This window comes from Chaetodon auriga, chromosome 16, assembly GCF_051107435.1.
Source record: "Chaetodon auriga isolate fChaAug3 chromosome 16, fChaAug3.hap1, whole genome shotgun sequence".
NCBI classification, from domain to species: domain Eukaryota; kingdom Metazoa; phylum Chordata; class Actinopteri; order Chaetodontiformes; family Chaetodontidae; genus Chaetodon; species Chaetodon auriga.
The window spans coordinates 8417461-8433074 of NC_135089.1; the positions used below are offsets into that span (position 1 = coordinate 8417461).

Below are 15614 nucleotides of genomic sequence, written 5' to 3' on the forward strand. Positions count from 1 at the left end.
GAGGCTCGGTGATCGGCATCCGGCAGTTTTCATAAGGGAGAGAAGGGAATAGAGAGGAGACATGGAGGAGGAAGACAGAGGATGGCAGGCCATGCTGTGCCACAATGTTATTGTGATGATCAGCCCAATAGAGTACACACTGCTGCCACTTTACGACAGCCCTGGAAAGCAAAGTTAGGTGTAATAATGAACAGAATCACATGGTATCTTTGGGCCAGGCACAGTGTAGTTAGAGTAAATTGTATTGCAGACAGCAACTATTTTGGAGCTCATATAGATTGTAGTGCATTCTTCTCTATCCCCTACCTTTATATTATAGCCAGTCATGACTCAGTACATCATCCCTCTTCCTCCAAGGCCGTGGATCCAATCCTAAACTTTTATTATTGTGCTATCAGGAGCTTTAATCTCTACATTATAGTTATGAATGTTATAGTATTTGCCTAACAGGATCTTAAATCAATATCGTCAAGCACAGTTAAGGCTGGTATCCAAAAATTCAACCAATACAATGTTAATATTTACAGTATTATTTTCACTGGCAACAGATGAGTTGGATGCTACTGTGCAAATTAATCCTTTTCTGGTTGGTCATCTTTTTTTTTGCGACAGTAGAGAACAGGCTTGCATGTTTGTGTTTCTTTGTCCTTTATTCTACCTTGAGGCAGAGTGTTCCTGGCTTTGTTTATGGGTCACCTACATGCAGAGCCTCTGCATTGCTTTCTGCATGCTGTTTATCTCTCTATTTACAGTAGCATTGTACTTTTGAGGCAGTGTCCTACTTTTAGTGGTTGTTTTTCTCCACTCCATAGCTTTCTGCTTCGATAATACCTCACCCTTTTCTGGCCTTTATTTGAAATATTTTTGAGCACAACTTCCGTTTATGTGCAGTGCGCTCATGCTGTGTCTGGATTGATAGAGGTGTCATTTGATTGTGGTGTGAGGGAGAGTGTGCATAGATGTTAGTCAAGAAATTCATTGTTCAGCTGTTTGAAAGTGCTAGATTTAACCATTGCTCTGAACATTATTTTGCATATTTCAGTCACCCACGTTCATATTTGCAAAGCAAACACCTCAGGCTTTCGAGAGAGCATTTTGGTTCGACAATGGAGCATGACAAGCCTCCTGTGAAGAGTCTCTATTCAGAGTGTTTGTTTGTGCCTGAGCTTGATTAGATTCCTGTTTGGCTGCCTGTCTCAATCCCTGTTGGACCCCATCAGACAGAACAGGCTAATTCCTAAGTGGCCCAGCACCACAGATCACTAGCCACTATCAACAACAGCATGACAAGCAGCAAAAAGAAAAAGCTGGATTTCCAAAAGCTTGAAGTAACTCCTCCATCTCTCTATTATGATTCTCCTCCTGCTCCAGACTCTATGCAATATTCAAGACGGTTTGAGCCTTTACTGATCCATCACTCTAGCAGTCACTGCGTGACTGTGTGCGTATGCGTGTTGGTGTGTGCATGTACGCCCTGTACTATCCTCGTGTGTATTGGGATGGTATGCGTGTGTGTGTATGTCTGTGTGTGCATCCGTGTGTGCTATGTGTCATCTGTGTCCAAATGCCCCTGCAGCGTCCAATTAGTTCAGAGGTGCGTTCAATCATGAGGTGACCAGCAGGTGTCTGGTTCTGTCGCAACCCCAAGCCAGAGAGCCACATAAATAAGCTGGCAGAGGAGACATGGGGACTCCTCAGCTGTTTTATCCTGTCGCGCCTCCAACTGTCTCTCACGCTCTTTCTCTCTGTCGCCGGTACCCCTCTGATGTCAGAGTGGCGTGGATGCCAGCAGCTTTCCTCATAGATCACCTGACATGCCCGATAGTCCCAGAGCACTCTCTTTGTCAGGCAGGAACACACTGTGTCAGCCAGCCAATTTACACCAGTCCCCTGTGGATGACCTCCACCTGCCTAAAGTAGGCATCCTCTTCTGTGTGTGTGGGTGTGTGCGTGTGCATGTGCGTGCATGTTTGGTATGTGGATTGTGCGTAATGGTTCCCATGTATTTTTGTGTGTGCATCTTTGTCCGATTGGAGTTTGTGTCTGTACTTGTTTGTGTGGGTGTATGAAGAGTTGCAGCTGCGGAGTAAGGCGAGGCCTGGCCAACCTCACATCTTTACCCCAGGATGCTTTTTTCTTTGAGGCATTACTCTTGACTGAGAGCCAAATTTGAGTCCTAATAAAACAAGCTCCACAATTACTGTTTTACCACCCAGTAGCAGAGCGGAGAAGCAGAGGTCTTTGAAATAGAAAATGCACAATCAAATAAAAAGTAGGCCAAGATAAATTAGATTAGAGACTACATCTAAGCCGCGGCGGCAGCCAGAAATCTCCCATTTATCATATCCAGACACTTTCCGACCACAATGCTGAGAACAAATGAGCTTTTATATGTTCCTTCATTTTAAATCTGATATTGTACCTCACCTCACTCCCCCCTCTCCCCCTCTCTCCCATTCTCCTCCTAGTCTTTGTCTCCTTTTCAATTCTCAACTTACTTTTATCTACTCGCATCTTTCTTGCGTCCCCTCCATGTCTCTCACCTGTTCTAACTCCATGGTCTTTGGCCTTTTCCCATTTCCTCTCTCCCTCCCCTGCCATCTCCATGATATCTTTCATTTTTACAATGCTTTGTTTTCATTTTCTATCTCTTCCTTTTTTCCCTGTTCTCCTCCTCTCTGCCTCAACACACCTCCTCTGTGCCAGTCTTTGTGTGTCCGGGGACACTGCTGCGGGTGCAGGCGGCCAGTTCTCTGCAGGAGGCGGAGCACCAGGCAGGGGCGTGGTGTAAGGACCCGCTGCAGTCTGGGGACCGTCTTTACGTCATGCCCTGGACCCCCTATCGCACCGACATGCTGTATGAGTACGCCTCCTGGGAAGACTTCAAACAGAACCGAGCCACCACCACCTACAAGTGAGATCGCCTCCCACTGTCCCGGATGATCAAATAGCATCTGCTGCTGTATTGATTTATTGGCTTTTGATGTGGATATAGATGGTGATAGCTGGATGGTCCCACTGTGGTGTCAGCTTGCTCACAGTGAGGCCATCTTGTAGGACTGTGTCATGCAGAGTAGATGAATTGACTTGTTCTCCTGGACTTTTGCAGCACTCATATGATTCTCCCTCAACAGGTTGCCCAACAGAGTTGACGGCACGGGGTTTGTGGTGTATGATGGTGCCGTATTTTACAACAAAGAACGCACACGAAACATAGTCAAGTATGACCTAAGGACACGCATCAAGAGCGGGGAGGCCATTATCACAAACGCCAACTACCATGACACCTCGCCCTACCGCTGGGGAGGGAAATCGGACATTGACCTGGCTGTGGATGAGAACGGCCTCTGGGTGATCTACGCCACTGAGGCCAACAACGGACGGCTGGTGGTCAGCCAGGTGGGAGAGCAGCGCTGCACAGAAGGGGATGATATGTGGATTATAAATGCAGGAGTGGATTATATCAAAATCTCATCTGACTAGTCAGGCGAAAGGTCATAAGTCACACGTTAATGACTTGCTATTGAGATTACACAAATGAGTTACAGAGATGTTATTGGCCAAGAAAAAGAGTCACATAAGAATCACCTTAGAGGGTTAGGATTTATTTCAAATCCCATCATATCCAAAAACTAATCTTCACTCGTGAGGTAAATATTTGATTTGTTTTGGATATGGTTCTTTCTGGCTTCAAACATTGTATGGTTTAATGACATACAATCAGAAAAATGTGGCATTGTTAGGCCGTCCACTCATTTGTGCATCAGCGGTTTAGAACTGTATACTGCACATACTGTTTTAAACATATTATACTGTTTTGTCATCTGTAATCCGAAGTCTCATTGCTTTGGCCTGCTCACTTGACAAAGTCAAAACATAATCCATCTCTGTGAACTCTGGAACATTCATATTGTAATACCAGTGGGTTCTTTGTTTTTTTTTTTTTGGCAAATAAAACTGCAATCAGGCAGCAAGTTTCCACAGAAACAGAGTTTGAATTAATGTGTTGTTCAGATCGATGGGTCCCATTTATTATCACTATCTTTGACCTTAACAGGAAATTGTTTTTCAAACTGCATAAGTTAAACTATCCATCCAGAATATCAAATCCTGCGTGAGCTATGAGAGCATAGAATAATGGAGCAACAAAGTTATAAACAAGAAAGTGATCACTTTCATCATGAAGGAATTATTTGGTTTCTGGGGAGTTTTATTATGTTTCCTCGGCATGCAGTTTGAAGGTATATTGAGCAGAAGCAGCTTTTCATTAAGGCAAAGAAATGCCTCCTCTCCAAAGCTGAGGATTTAATTACTTTTTAAATGTTTTTACAAGTGCTCATGAATCTTTACATTATTGTTCAGAAGTACCATTTGTTGCTGCTGCATAAACACGAGCAGAATGAGAAATGTTGCTTAAAATAATTTGTTCTTTAAGGGCTTTAATAGATGCTTAATTACAACATGCGGCTTTGTTAACCAGACATTCATCTTTGGATTTTTGTAATTTTTGGAAGCTTAATGATTTCTCAACCTTTGAGCTGCGACTGTACCAAAGACTCCCACTAATTGAGCTACTGAAAGAAAGCCTAATGTAAATTTTCAGCATGCTCTCAAACTGCACACATAGAAATAAAAGACGATATCAAGAAATCAAAGCATGCTCAGGCTTGCTCCCTTAGTCTAGTCCAAACTATCTTCAAACATCCTAGTATGATCATTTATACACTGAATCTTGGCTGACCAGTATTTCCTCTTTGCCTGTAGGTGAACCCATACACGCTGCGCTTTGAAGGCACTTGGGAGACCAGCTTCGACAAGAGGATGGCATCCAACGCCTTCATGGCCTGTGGTGTGCTTTACGCAGTGCGCTCCGTCTACCAGGACGATGACAGCGAAGCAGGCGGTGACCTGGTGATGTATGCCTACAATACCAACCGTGCCCGCGAGGAGCCTGTCAACATCCCTTTCCCCAACCCCTATCAGTATATTTCCTCTGTGGACTACAACCCTCGAGACAACCAGCTTTACGTCTGGAACAACTATAATGTCCTGCGATACGCGCTGGAGTTTGGACCACCGGACCCCACCACAGGTAAGCAGTGAGCCCACAGGAAGCACACAAAGTCAGTTAATATGTAGAGATGCAAAGAAGCTTGTGGCATACACATGTCTCTCTGGGGAATTTGTAGGTTGCAGTTGTGAGACATTTTGCATATGCAAATTGGTGGAAAACTAAAAAGTTATCACACAAATGTTTGCACGTGTTTCCCCAGTTATACGTGAGATGCAGGCTTTTTAGTATTTGTTGAGCTCTTATGTAAGCTTGTCTTAACCTTATAAGGGCTGACTGGTTACAGATTGAAAGATTTATTTCCACTAAAATATCTTTTGTACTTGCAAAGACTGTGTTTCTCTTATGATTATTTCTATTCATAGAACAGGAGGTTATGAAAAAGGCTCTTATGAATTATGAAGCGTGTTTGTTTTATCTGGTTAAAAAATGATGTGTTTTGCTTGATCAGGGAACACTTCAAACAGCTCTTGCAGAATCTGTTTGTGAGTGTTTCTTATCTGACATTTGGATGCCTCAGATATCAAATCATTGTATTTCCATCCCCAGCCATAGTTACAGTAAAGAGCAACCTCTCAGGTATGAATGCTGTAGTACTTCATTTCAACTCCTCTGTGTCATGGATAATGAAGAAGTCATTCCGAAATGATAAGCAGGAGGATGAAATGAGAACACCACACTGCATTTTGGCAGTCCATCAGTATGAGAGGGAGGTTTGGATGTATTGTATATCTGAGCCGCATAAAGGCCTGTATAAAGCTCGGATTAAGCCCAGGGAGAGTAGAGGCGCCGGCACACGGGCAGCAGCACTCAAAGAGTTGCGCGCTGACTCTGCGTTTGATCAGTTAGGATTTTGTAGTTGTGATGTGTTGCTTTTATCTTCGCATTAGGTTTGCTTGTTAGTGATGGTGACTTCTCTGATACATTTGATCAATTATTTACTTCTCCCCGACTTGTGATGATGCTTTCTCTCCATCTCCTCCCCTGCTTCTCCTCGTCTCTCTGGAGAGGAGGCTTTGAGAGGCTCAAAAAAGTATTTGTCACCCCAATTATTGTCAGGCTAACTTTTGAACTCAGCTTCTGAGAGACATCTTACATTCAGATGCATGTGTCCTTCACTCCCTTGATCTCTCTCTCTTTTTTTTTTTTTTTTTTTTGCATTTGCTGTCGGGTTTTGCCGCTCTTACAAATCCCTTACATCCTTTTATAACTCTATAAATGTCTCTCTTTCACATTGGGTCTCATTTGCAGTCTCTGACTGGTCTTCTCTACTCTCGGTTTACCTCAGGCCCTCTGACCACCACCCAAGTGACCACCACTCTTCCAGCCAGGCCCTTCACCTCCAGTGCCAGTCCCTCTACCGCCCGCCCGCTGGCCCCCACCTCGCGCCCAATCGGCTCCATCAACAAGCACCCTGATCTTCGACCAATCACAGCAACTGTGCCTGTCACCCGCCGGCCACCCCGCCCTCCGCAAGGCTCGGAGCCCCACGTCTGTGAGGCCAAGCTGGTCCGTGGCGTCCAGTGGCCCACCACGCAGAGAGGAGAAACAGTAGACCGCCCGTGTCCCAAAGGGTCTCTAGGTGAGAACATCTGCATGTGTGTATTGTTAAACTTGTCTGGATATTTTCCACTCCATGAAACAAACAACATGGTCGTTTCATGTTAGTGCGCTCACACAGTATGTCCTCCATGCATGTGGCTGTTTGTGCCTGCAGTATATCATCCGTGCATGTGCCCAAGTGATCAGCGTGTTTGTGCTCTCTTGTTTTTTTCCACTGTTGTCTTCTTCTGTCCCTGCGTTGGTCCCACCAGCAGGCACAGTCCCAGAGGACTCACAGATGAAAGCCTGTCCTCCACAAATGAAAGGCTCATCTCCCGCAGAAACAGAGCTGATTGAAAGTAACGAATAATGAAATGAAAGGACAGACAACACAGACTTCACCTCCCTTCATGTCCGTTTCTATACCTCTAAACATGCAGCCACCAAAAAGCCTCTCTTTAGTCCCTGAAAAAAAGGCATCTCCCTCCATCTTCCTCTCCGCTGCCTTTTGCTGTTTCTGTATGTTCTCTCTGTGAAAACGGCAGTAACATTAATTTAGCAGCAGGCTTAATTGCCGCATCTTGGCAGAGCTCTCAAACCCAATCTGTAGTCGATGGAGGAGAGTATAGAGAAAAGCGCGAGAGAGGGGAAAAAAATCAGTGGGAGAGGGAGAGAAAAAGGGGGTATGAAATACAACGCCACATCTGCTCTGATCCTTCTACAACTGTGAAGCGTTGCTGCATTGTCTCTGTCTTCTCTGCTCTTCCGTTCTGCTTCCATCTCTCTCTCTCCGTCTCTGTGGTCTCCCTTCTCTTTTCTCTGCCTCGTCTTTGTGACTTGACGTTGGTTATTTGTGTTAGCAGCAGCAGATAGACCCTTCTCTGGTTTTATCCCCGCGTGGTGTCCCTTCTCTGAACCCTCGTAACTAAACAGAAAAAACGAGCTGGAAATGATGGTTGGTGGAAGGTGCTTCCCTTCAGGTGTTTTTATTTGACAGTGAGGAATCTTGCCTTGATGTCTTCGGTGTGTGTCTGTGTGCGCACAGTAAATGTTATGTGGTGCTTCTGCACATGTTCCTTTTAAACCGTTCCTTTTAGAGCATGAAAGCCTGTTCCGCCCCTGCCGTCTTCTTCCTCCCTTTCTCTTCCCTCACTTTCTCACTGCCCTACACTCCATTATTTAACCTTTTCCACTTCTGCCCCATTTTCTCTCAGACTTTTTACTCTTCTTCCCTCTCATCTTCAAACACTTTGAGTGTTACATTTTTAAAATTCATTTCATTTCATTTTTCTTTGGTAGGAAAAAAATCTATCTCACTTTTTTGTGGTTATCCCTCTCCTCCACACTTTCCCCTTTAATTGCAGACACCTAACGCTTATTATCTCTCTATTACTTCCCCCTCCTCTGTTTCTTCTCCCTCTGCTCGTCTCCAGGCATAGCTTCGTTCCAGTGCTTGGCGGAGCAGGTCACGTGGAACCCGCGGGGTCCTGACCTAAGTAACTGCACCTCCCCGTGGGTCAACCAGGTGGCCCAGAAGGTGAGACCTGGAGCTGTACCCCCTGGCCATGGGTCTGTCCCCTTCCTCTGCCCCACTGCCCCCACCATCCTCCCTGTCCACCTCCACACACACATTACCATATCTCTAAGGTTGGCCTGATTAAAATACAGACTCATCTCAACTGGCCCTTCATTACAAGGCATCTGCTCTTGATACTTAATTAACTCTCTTTTTTCACTAATATACTTAAATTACAGCTAGGTTAAATTATTTTTAAAAATCAGGCTCCGGGCCTCACAGCTTGCAAAGTACTCAGCCACTTTAATTTCTCCATCACAGCCTCATATAATGTGTGTTACCTGTGCAGTAAGTAAACATTATGGTCTCTAGCTGATGCACAATGATTTAAACTCAAACTGTTTTATTATTTACACTCTAGTAATCTGATTAATCCCCAATTTTGGCAGTAAACAGGTTTCAGACAAGTCCATATAAATGTGAATTAGATGTAAACTGGTTTACGCAACTACATTTCTGCAAGAGAAAACACTCATTATTTAGCTATGCATACCCTTGACTGGCTTTCTTAAAGGCTTTTTTAAACGTGTGCATACGTCTGGAAGGGAAATCATGTTGGAAAGCAACATCATTGGAAGGATCCATTATACCCCTTCCTTTTGGCAAAAATCAATTGTAGTTGCAAAGTGGTTGGGTGTGATTTGCAAGTGAAACAGCAGAAGAGAGAATAAAAACCTTGCAATGTGAGAGGGACTGATATAAGTTTTAGTTGTCCAACTGCTTTGAATAAGACTCAACTAATTGAATCAGATCTGTGTCATCATCCTCATACCATCACTGCATGTAAACATGTATACCTTTGTGTGTGTTCATATGCAGATAAAGAGCGGTGAGAATGCCGCCAACATAGCTGGAGAGCTGGTGAATCACACACGGGGTCGCATCCAGGCTGGAGATGTCAGTTCATCCGTGCGACTGATTGAGCAGCTGCTGGACATACTGGACGCCCAGCTTCAGGCCCTGAGGCCCGGAAACAAGGAGTCAGCTGCACGAAACTACAACAAGGTAGAAGAAAGTGTAAATACACTCATAAGTACACACACACCCACGCCTATATTTAATTCAGGCATTAGAAAAGGACTCTGAGGTTAATGCAAATTTACCCCCCTAGTGCACATGCAAGGACGAGTGAGTTTTTAATTTACAGGGTTTTTTTTTTTTTTTTTTTTTTTTTTGTTTAGCTGTTTAATTCCTCGCTTTGTTTTCTGCCTTGCAGCTCCAGAAGCGAGAGCGGACCTGCCGAGCCTACATTCAGGTAGCTTTTCTCTTTTATCTGCCTGCTTTACATGCCTGTGGAGTAGGACTGCTCTGTGACTTAGAATAACTGAGGGAAGATAAATCCTTGAGCAGACTAGGTTTGTGGATGAGATTCCTTTGGCTCAGTGCTCTGTATTATGATTTATATTGCCTTTGGAATCATCACTTTTCTGGTTTGTGCTGAAGAGCAGTGTGAGTAAGTTTTGGTATAACTCCTGGCAGACAGCATGTACAGTACTGTATTTAAATGTTCTTGTAGTATTTCCTAGAGCAGTGAAAGCTTTTTTTTTTTTTTTTCTATTGCTCATGGTGTATATATCTTTGAAATATGGGTTCAGTTAACGTGGAAGTCATCTGTCTTTGACATAATCTTAGCTTTGCTGGACTGTGCCTAACTGTGTATTATTGGTCTTGGCCTCATTGTGTTGTACAATAAGGTACAATATCTGTGGCTCTGAGAAAATGTAATTTGATGATAGGATGAAAGGCAACAGTTTGTGTTACTATACCCTTCTGTGCTTTTTCAATATTTGTGCAATATCTCCAGTTCTGAGAAAGCTGTAATGTAATATCATGAAAAGGCCTTGTGTATGCTTCTCTGTAATGATGAAACGCAGCACTCTGCAGCACACGGTCTTTTGTGTGTCATGGCCTTACTGTAATATGACACCACATCTTCTGATCTCTGTTGGTGCAAGATGAAGGTAAAGGCTGCTGTGTAGTATGTAACTGACCAACTTTTAATTTGCTTTTTTTGTCGCACTCTGCAAGGTAGCTCCGTATAGCCACACTGTTCAAGGGATAAACCGAGAACACCCTCCGTCTTCTTCTTCAGTCGCGTATAGAGTGCATTCTGATGCAAAATTCATTTTGTTAACAGCAATGCTCTTTATTCCACGCAGCAGTCAATCCTTCATTTTGAGAGGCCTGAGCAAGAGAATTACATGATTCATCAAGCAGGCTACTCCAATAAATTGGATAGCTGATACAACCATCAAAATTGCCATTAAATGAATTGTAAGTGTGAAATAGAATGGCGATATGTCTGACATAGCACAGTAATAAATGTAGTGCAGGGGAGTGGTGAGTTTCCAGGAGATTATAGTGAAATACTTTGCACTTTGAAGTGGTCAAATAATATGTTTACACTTAACAGTATGGTACAAAAACAGAGTAATTACCAAGAAATGAGTAATAAAGGGCTAACTGTTAATTACTGAAAATCTAATTAATAGATAATGACACTTGAAAACTGTTAACAGACTGCTAGACACTGTTCATGAACCAGTGTCTCATGATTAGTTACTAGATAGCTGTGAATCTGCACTCTAAGCACTTTCTTAATGGATTGTTCCCACTTTACTCTGGACTGTGGACTAAATAGGACAAAGCCAATAAATAATAATTACTGCTCTATTATAAACTTGTCATTTTGAGTCCCCTCGTGTGCAGCAGAATATCACTTTACTGTTACTACAGTTTTTTGTTTCTCCTCAAGTACTGCAAAGTAGAGGAAAAATCCCGGTGAACTGAGCTGCTGGATTTAGTTTACAAATGACACAAGGATGAGAAAAAATTTTAAAGATAAAAACATCGTATCTGTTACTGTATGCACGTCTGAGCTATTCATAAATTATCAGTAAGTTCCTGATTTTTTTCCTCGTCAACTGAGCAGGAGTTTATGTACCTTGTTGTAAAGTGTTCCCAGTAATAGCAGTAATAGTAACGCATGCCACACCTCCTGCATGTGCCAGGCGGTGGTGCAGACAGTGGACAACTTGCTGCGCCCTGAGGCCCTGGAGTCGTGGCAGGACATGAACAGCACGGAGCAGGCCCACACTGCCACCATGCTACTGGACGTCCTGGAAAAAGGGGCTTTCCTGCTGGCCAACAACATGTATGGGAATCGCTTTTCTGACCGAGCGCCCAGCATTGGTAAGCGAGCAGTAATAATGGTGTTAATTATGGTGATGGTGTGGTGAGTCAGGCTTTGGGCCACTGTTTGTGGAGCTAAATTTCTCTTGGGTGTTTTTGCATCTTTGGCAGCGCAGAGATCTTCCTGTAATGTTTTCATGCTGTGTTTCCGCCATCAGATCTCGAGGTGCATGTACTAAACACGGAGATGGACCTGCAGGACCTGTCCTTCCCACAGAACTACGCCAGCGACAGCACCATCCAGCTCTCAGCCTCAACAATCAAACAGTACAGTCGCAACGGTCAGCAGCCCTTACCCCCACCCCATCCTCACCCCAAGGCCTGAAAAATGGCACTTTCCCGCGCAGCCAGCTCTTACGTTTCCATTTGCATTTTCATGCAAGCTTAAAACAATCTGCATGCAGTTGACTAAGTTATTGGTTCATAATAATAGGCTAATCAGATTAACAAAAGTGCTGAGACAATTTCTTTTCTTGATGGTTTCTTAACAGCAGTCTTAATAGAATAGCTGGGGAGGCGTGTAGATTACAATCGGCCCCAGTCTGACAGAGCAATCTCAGCACTCCCTCTCTTCCCTCTTCCCCATTCCATTCCCTCGCTCTGTCTCTCCGCCATCTTATCCCCCTCTCTCATCTCTCTTGTTTCTAACCCCCACTCTGTCATCCACCGCTCCCCTCCTCCCTCCTTGGCCCCTCATCCCATACCCTTTTCTGTTTTCTGTCTCCGCTCGGCTCTGCAGTGGGAACGAGATTAGAATGATTGAAACAAACGCACATGAAATATTCATATGGAATAATAAGAGATCTGTGAATGCTTGAGGGATGAATGTTCCATTGCCCTCCACATTAAATCTCGCTCTCTTCCACCAGTCAAAATGAAACGGTCCTTACCATCATTCTAACCTTCACTAACTCTCTCTCTCTGTCTCCCTCTCGCTCCCCCTGTCACTCCCCACTCTCTATCTCTGTCACTCTCGCTGCTATTACCATATTATGCCCCCATTTCTGTATTTGGTCTTTTTTTCCTCCCCCTCCCTTCTCCTCCTCACTTTATCGTTCAGTCTGTATCTCCTTTTTCATTTAACATCTGCCTTATTTTTTCTTTCCACTCTCTTTCTCACATTCTCTCTGTCTCATTTCTCACTGTTTTCTTTCTCTCCCTCCGTGTGCAGGACAAGTCAAGGTGGTGTTCATTCTCTATAAAAACTTGGGATCCTTCCTGTCCACCGAGAACGCCACCGTGAAGATGGAAGTGGAGGGGCCGAGCCACGATAAGAGGCGTCTGGCTGTCAACTCCCATGTCATTGCTGCTTCCATCAACAAGGAGTCGAGCAGAGTGTTTCTCACTGAGCCGGTGGTCTTCACACTCAAACACCTACAGGTGGCTGAATTCAATCCCCTGCATGCTTGATTTACATTCTGACACATCCCATGGACATTTTCCATCATCCCTTTTTTTTTTTTGTTCTGTTTTTTCCGCAGTTGGAGAATTATTACACTCCAAATTGCTCCTTCTGGAACTACTCTGAACGCTCCATGACAGGCCAGTGGTCATCGCAGGGCTGCAGGCTGCTGGACACCAACAACACGCACACCACCTGCTCCTGCAGCCACCTCACCAACTTCGCCGTGCTCATGGCTCACCACGAGCCCGATGTAAGTAAACAAGGGCGTGGCAGACACACGGTTAAAATGGAAGCAGAGTAATTTATGCAGACGTTCATTCGTGCGAGCATTAGCGTTCGCTCACTCTCAGTCACACACCCTCACACACATGCACATTAATGTATCCTCTCAAGGCTGACAAGCTCTTTGTTTTGAATTTTCTCTTTTCCTTCTTTCACTCCGACATTCAGGGAGCCACATGCTTACAAATTCATGTCCTGCTACTTCTAGCTGACATTCACATGAATTTGAATGTCATGTATTTTTTTTTCAGGACGTCTTGTCTCTTGTCTCTACACTTTAGCTCCTTGCATATATTTACAAATATTAAATAAAGCAATTTTGGTCTTTCTCTCCCCTCCCCCCTGTTCTGCCCCTGTCTCTCCGCCTATTGTTTCTTCCTTCCACTGTTCTCCCATCTGTCTCTGCACTCCTCATCTCCCATTCCACTGTCTTGTCTGATATTTTTCCCTATTCATTTGTCTGATGCTGCTCTGTATCTATGTCCCTGTGCCCTCTTTGTTTCCCCCATTCCTCTCCGCACTCTCAACCCCCCGCCTTTGTTTACACCACACCACCCGGGCCTCAGTACCAGGGGCGAATGCATGAACTGATCCTGTTTGTGATCACCTGGGTGGGGATTGTCATCTCCCTAGTGTGTCTAGCCATCTGCATCTCCACCTTCTGCTTCCTGCGCGGCCTGCAGACCGACCGCAACACCATCCACAAGAACCTCTGCATCAACCTCTTCATCGCCGAGCTGCTCTTCCTCATCGGCATCGACAAGACAGAATACCATGTGAGTTTGTAGCCTCTTGTTAGCGTGATACCTGCACAGGATGTTAGATTCTTTTCTGTTCGGTTTTTATTTGCTTTTGCAAAGGAAAAACATTACTCAGTATTTTTCTGCTCTTTCAAAAAAGCTCTGCCTTTCCTCCTTTAAAACTCAGTTGACACCTCTCTGACCCTTATGAAAGTGAATGACAAGGTCAGTGTAGTTTTTGTATTTTCCAACTTGAATCTGAAATAGCTCCAGCATTACATACAGCAACTTTTTTATTGGCGACTGTGAAACTAGAATTGAGGCAGTGTGTCATTACCTTACTCTATAAAACATTTACCGCACTGAGTAATGAATCACCAGTCAATAATATGCAAAGAGCCAGTCACCCAGGGGGCAGCTTTTCATTTTCCTCGGTGAATGCCCAAAACTACTACCTGATAGTGACTCTTTCCCTCCTTTCTTTCCTGTTCATCCGACCACTCTCTACTTCCTCCTTTGCGGCTATCCTCAGATTGCCTGTCCCATCTTTGCTGGCCTTCTGCATTTCTTCTTCTTGGCTGCCTTCTCCTGGATGTGTCTGGAGGGTGTGCAACTCTATCTCATGCTGGTGGAGGTCTTTGAGAGCGAGTACTCCCGCAAAAAGTACTACTATTTGTGCGGATACTGCTTCCCCGCACTGGTGGTGGGCATCTCTGCGGCCATAGACTACAGGAGCTATGGGACCAAGAAAGCGTAAGTGTGAAGACAGGCCTTTTGCACCTGCAGATTGAGAAGTAGGATTATGCTATTCCCCCAGCTGGAAATGTAATATGCAGTGCTGTGCGAATGGCTCTTGCACCTCCCCGCGGACTGGCTTTTCTGAACACACTTAGCCAAAGCCTGATGATTAGCCTTCATAAGATAATCCGCTGAGACAGGGAAATAGTGTGTGCATGGCTGCCTGCGTGTGTACGTGTGTGTGCACGCATCTGAGTGTGTATGTATTTGTTCGTGAGCTTAGTTGCGTGTAACTCTCTGTTCTCCTCTGTGCCACTCCAGATGCTGGCTGCGAGTGGATAACTACTTCATCTGGAGCTTCATTGGACCCGTTTCATTTGTTATTATGGTATTAGCTTTACTGTCAGAAAGTATTATTCCCTTCTGTATTTTGATATCACCCCGTCAAACTCAAAGTATTTCACCAAGCTTGCTTTGTGTAGTTATTATCAGTAACAGTATTTTTGGAGCAGTCTGTGAAATTCAGTGTGAATTTATTTGATTCTTCTATCTTCTGTCCTTAGCTCAACCTCATTTTCCTCATGATCACTTTGCACAAGATGGTCCGCAACTCTTCAGCACTCAAACCCGACTCCAGCCGCCTGGATAACATTAAGTGAGTTCAAGTTGTTCAATGGGGGGTCATGCTCCTTGAGACAAGCATTTGTCTTTCGTGAAACATAAACTAATGATAAATAAGACACACCATCAGAAAGATAACAAATTGATTCACGTTCATCAGGTCATGGGCTCTGGGGGCCATTGCTCTGCTGTTCCTGCTGGGGCTGACGTGGGCCTTTGGCCTCCTCTTTATCAATGAGAATACAGTAATCATGGCCTACCTCTTCACCACCTTCAACGCCTTCCAGGGCATGTTCATCTTCATCTTCCACTGTGCCCTGCAGAAGAAGGTAACAATATGAGTCCTGTCTCTGTAATTATGAATAAGCAGAGGAAATGGCTTTTTGTTATTTTTATTTTTTGTGCCATTTTTAGCCGAGCTGGTTGTGTTTGTTGTTGTCTATGATC

At 44.4% G+C, this 15614-nt stretch overlaps 1 protein-coding gene across 2 annotated transcripts in view; it reads left to right on the forward strand.

Annotated features, from left to right (window-relative positions):
- The window catches only part of LOC143334600 (adhesion G protein-coupled receptor L1-like), a 93174-nt gene that overhangs the window by 64532 nt on the left and 13028 nt on the right, over window positions 1–15614 (forward strand). For both annotated transcript variants that reach the window (XM_076753454.1, XM_076753455.1), the window contains 16 exons: window positions 2707–2914; window positions 3135–3399; window positions 4765–5092; window positions 6360–6653; window positions 8047–8150; window positions 9009–9194; window positions 9406–9444; window positions 11201–11381; window positions 11540–11662; window positions 12553–12761; window positions 12863–13036; window positions 13635–13844; window positions 14341–14561; window positions 14868–14934; window positions 15110–15201; window positions 15328–15496. In XM_076753454.1, the coding sequence (XP_076609569.1) occupies window positions 2707–2914; window positions 3135–3399; window positions 4765–5092; window positions 6360–6653; window positions 8047–8150; window positions 9009–9194; window positions 9406–9444; window positions 11201–11381; window positions 11540–11662; window positions 12553–12761; window positions 12863–13036; window positions 13635–13844; window positions 14341–14561; window positions 14868–14934; window positions 15110–15201; window positions 15328–15496 (2870 nt within the window). The remainder of the gene's footprint in view (window positions 1–2706; window positions 2915–3134; window positions 3400–4764; window positions 5093–6359; window positions 6654–8046; window positions 8151–9008; window positions 9195–9405; window positions 9445–11200; window positions 11382–11539; window positions 11663–12552; window positions 12762–12862; window positions 13037–13634; window positions 13845–14340; window positions 14562–14867; window positions 14935–15109; window positions 15202–15327; window positions 15497–15614) is intronic.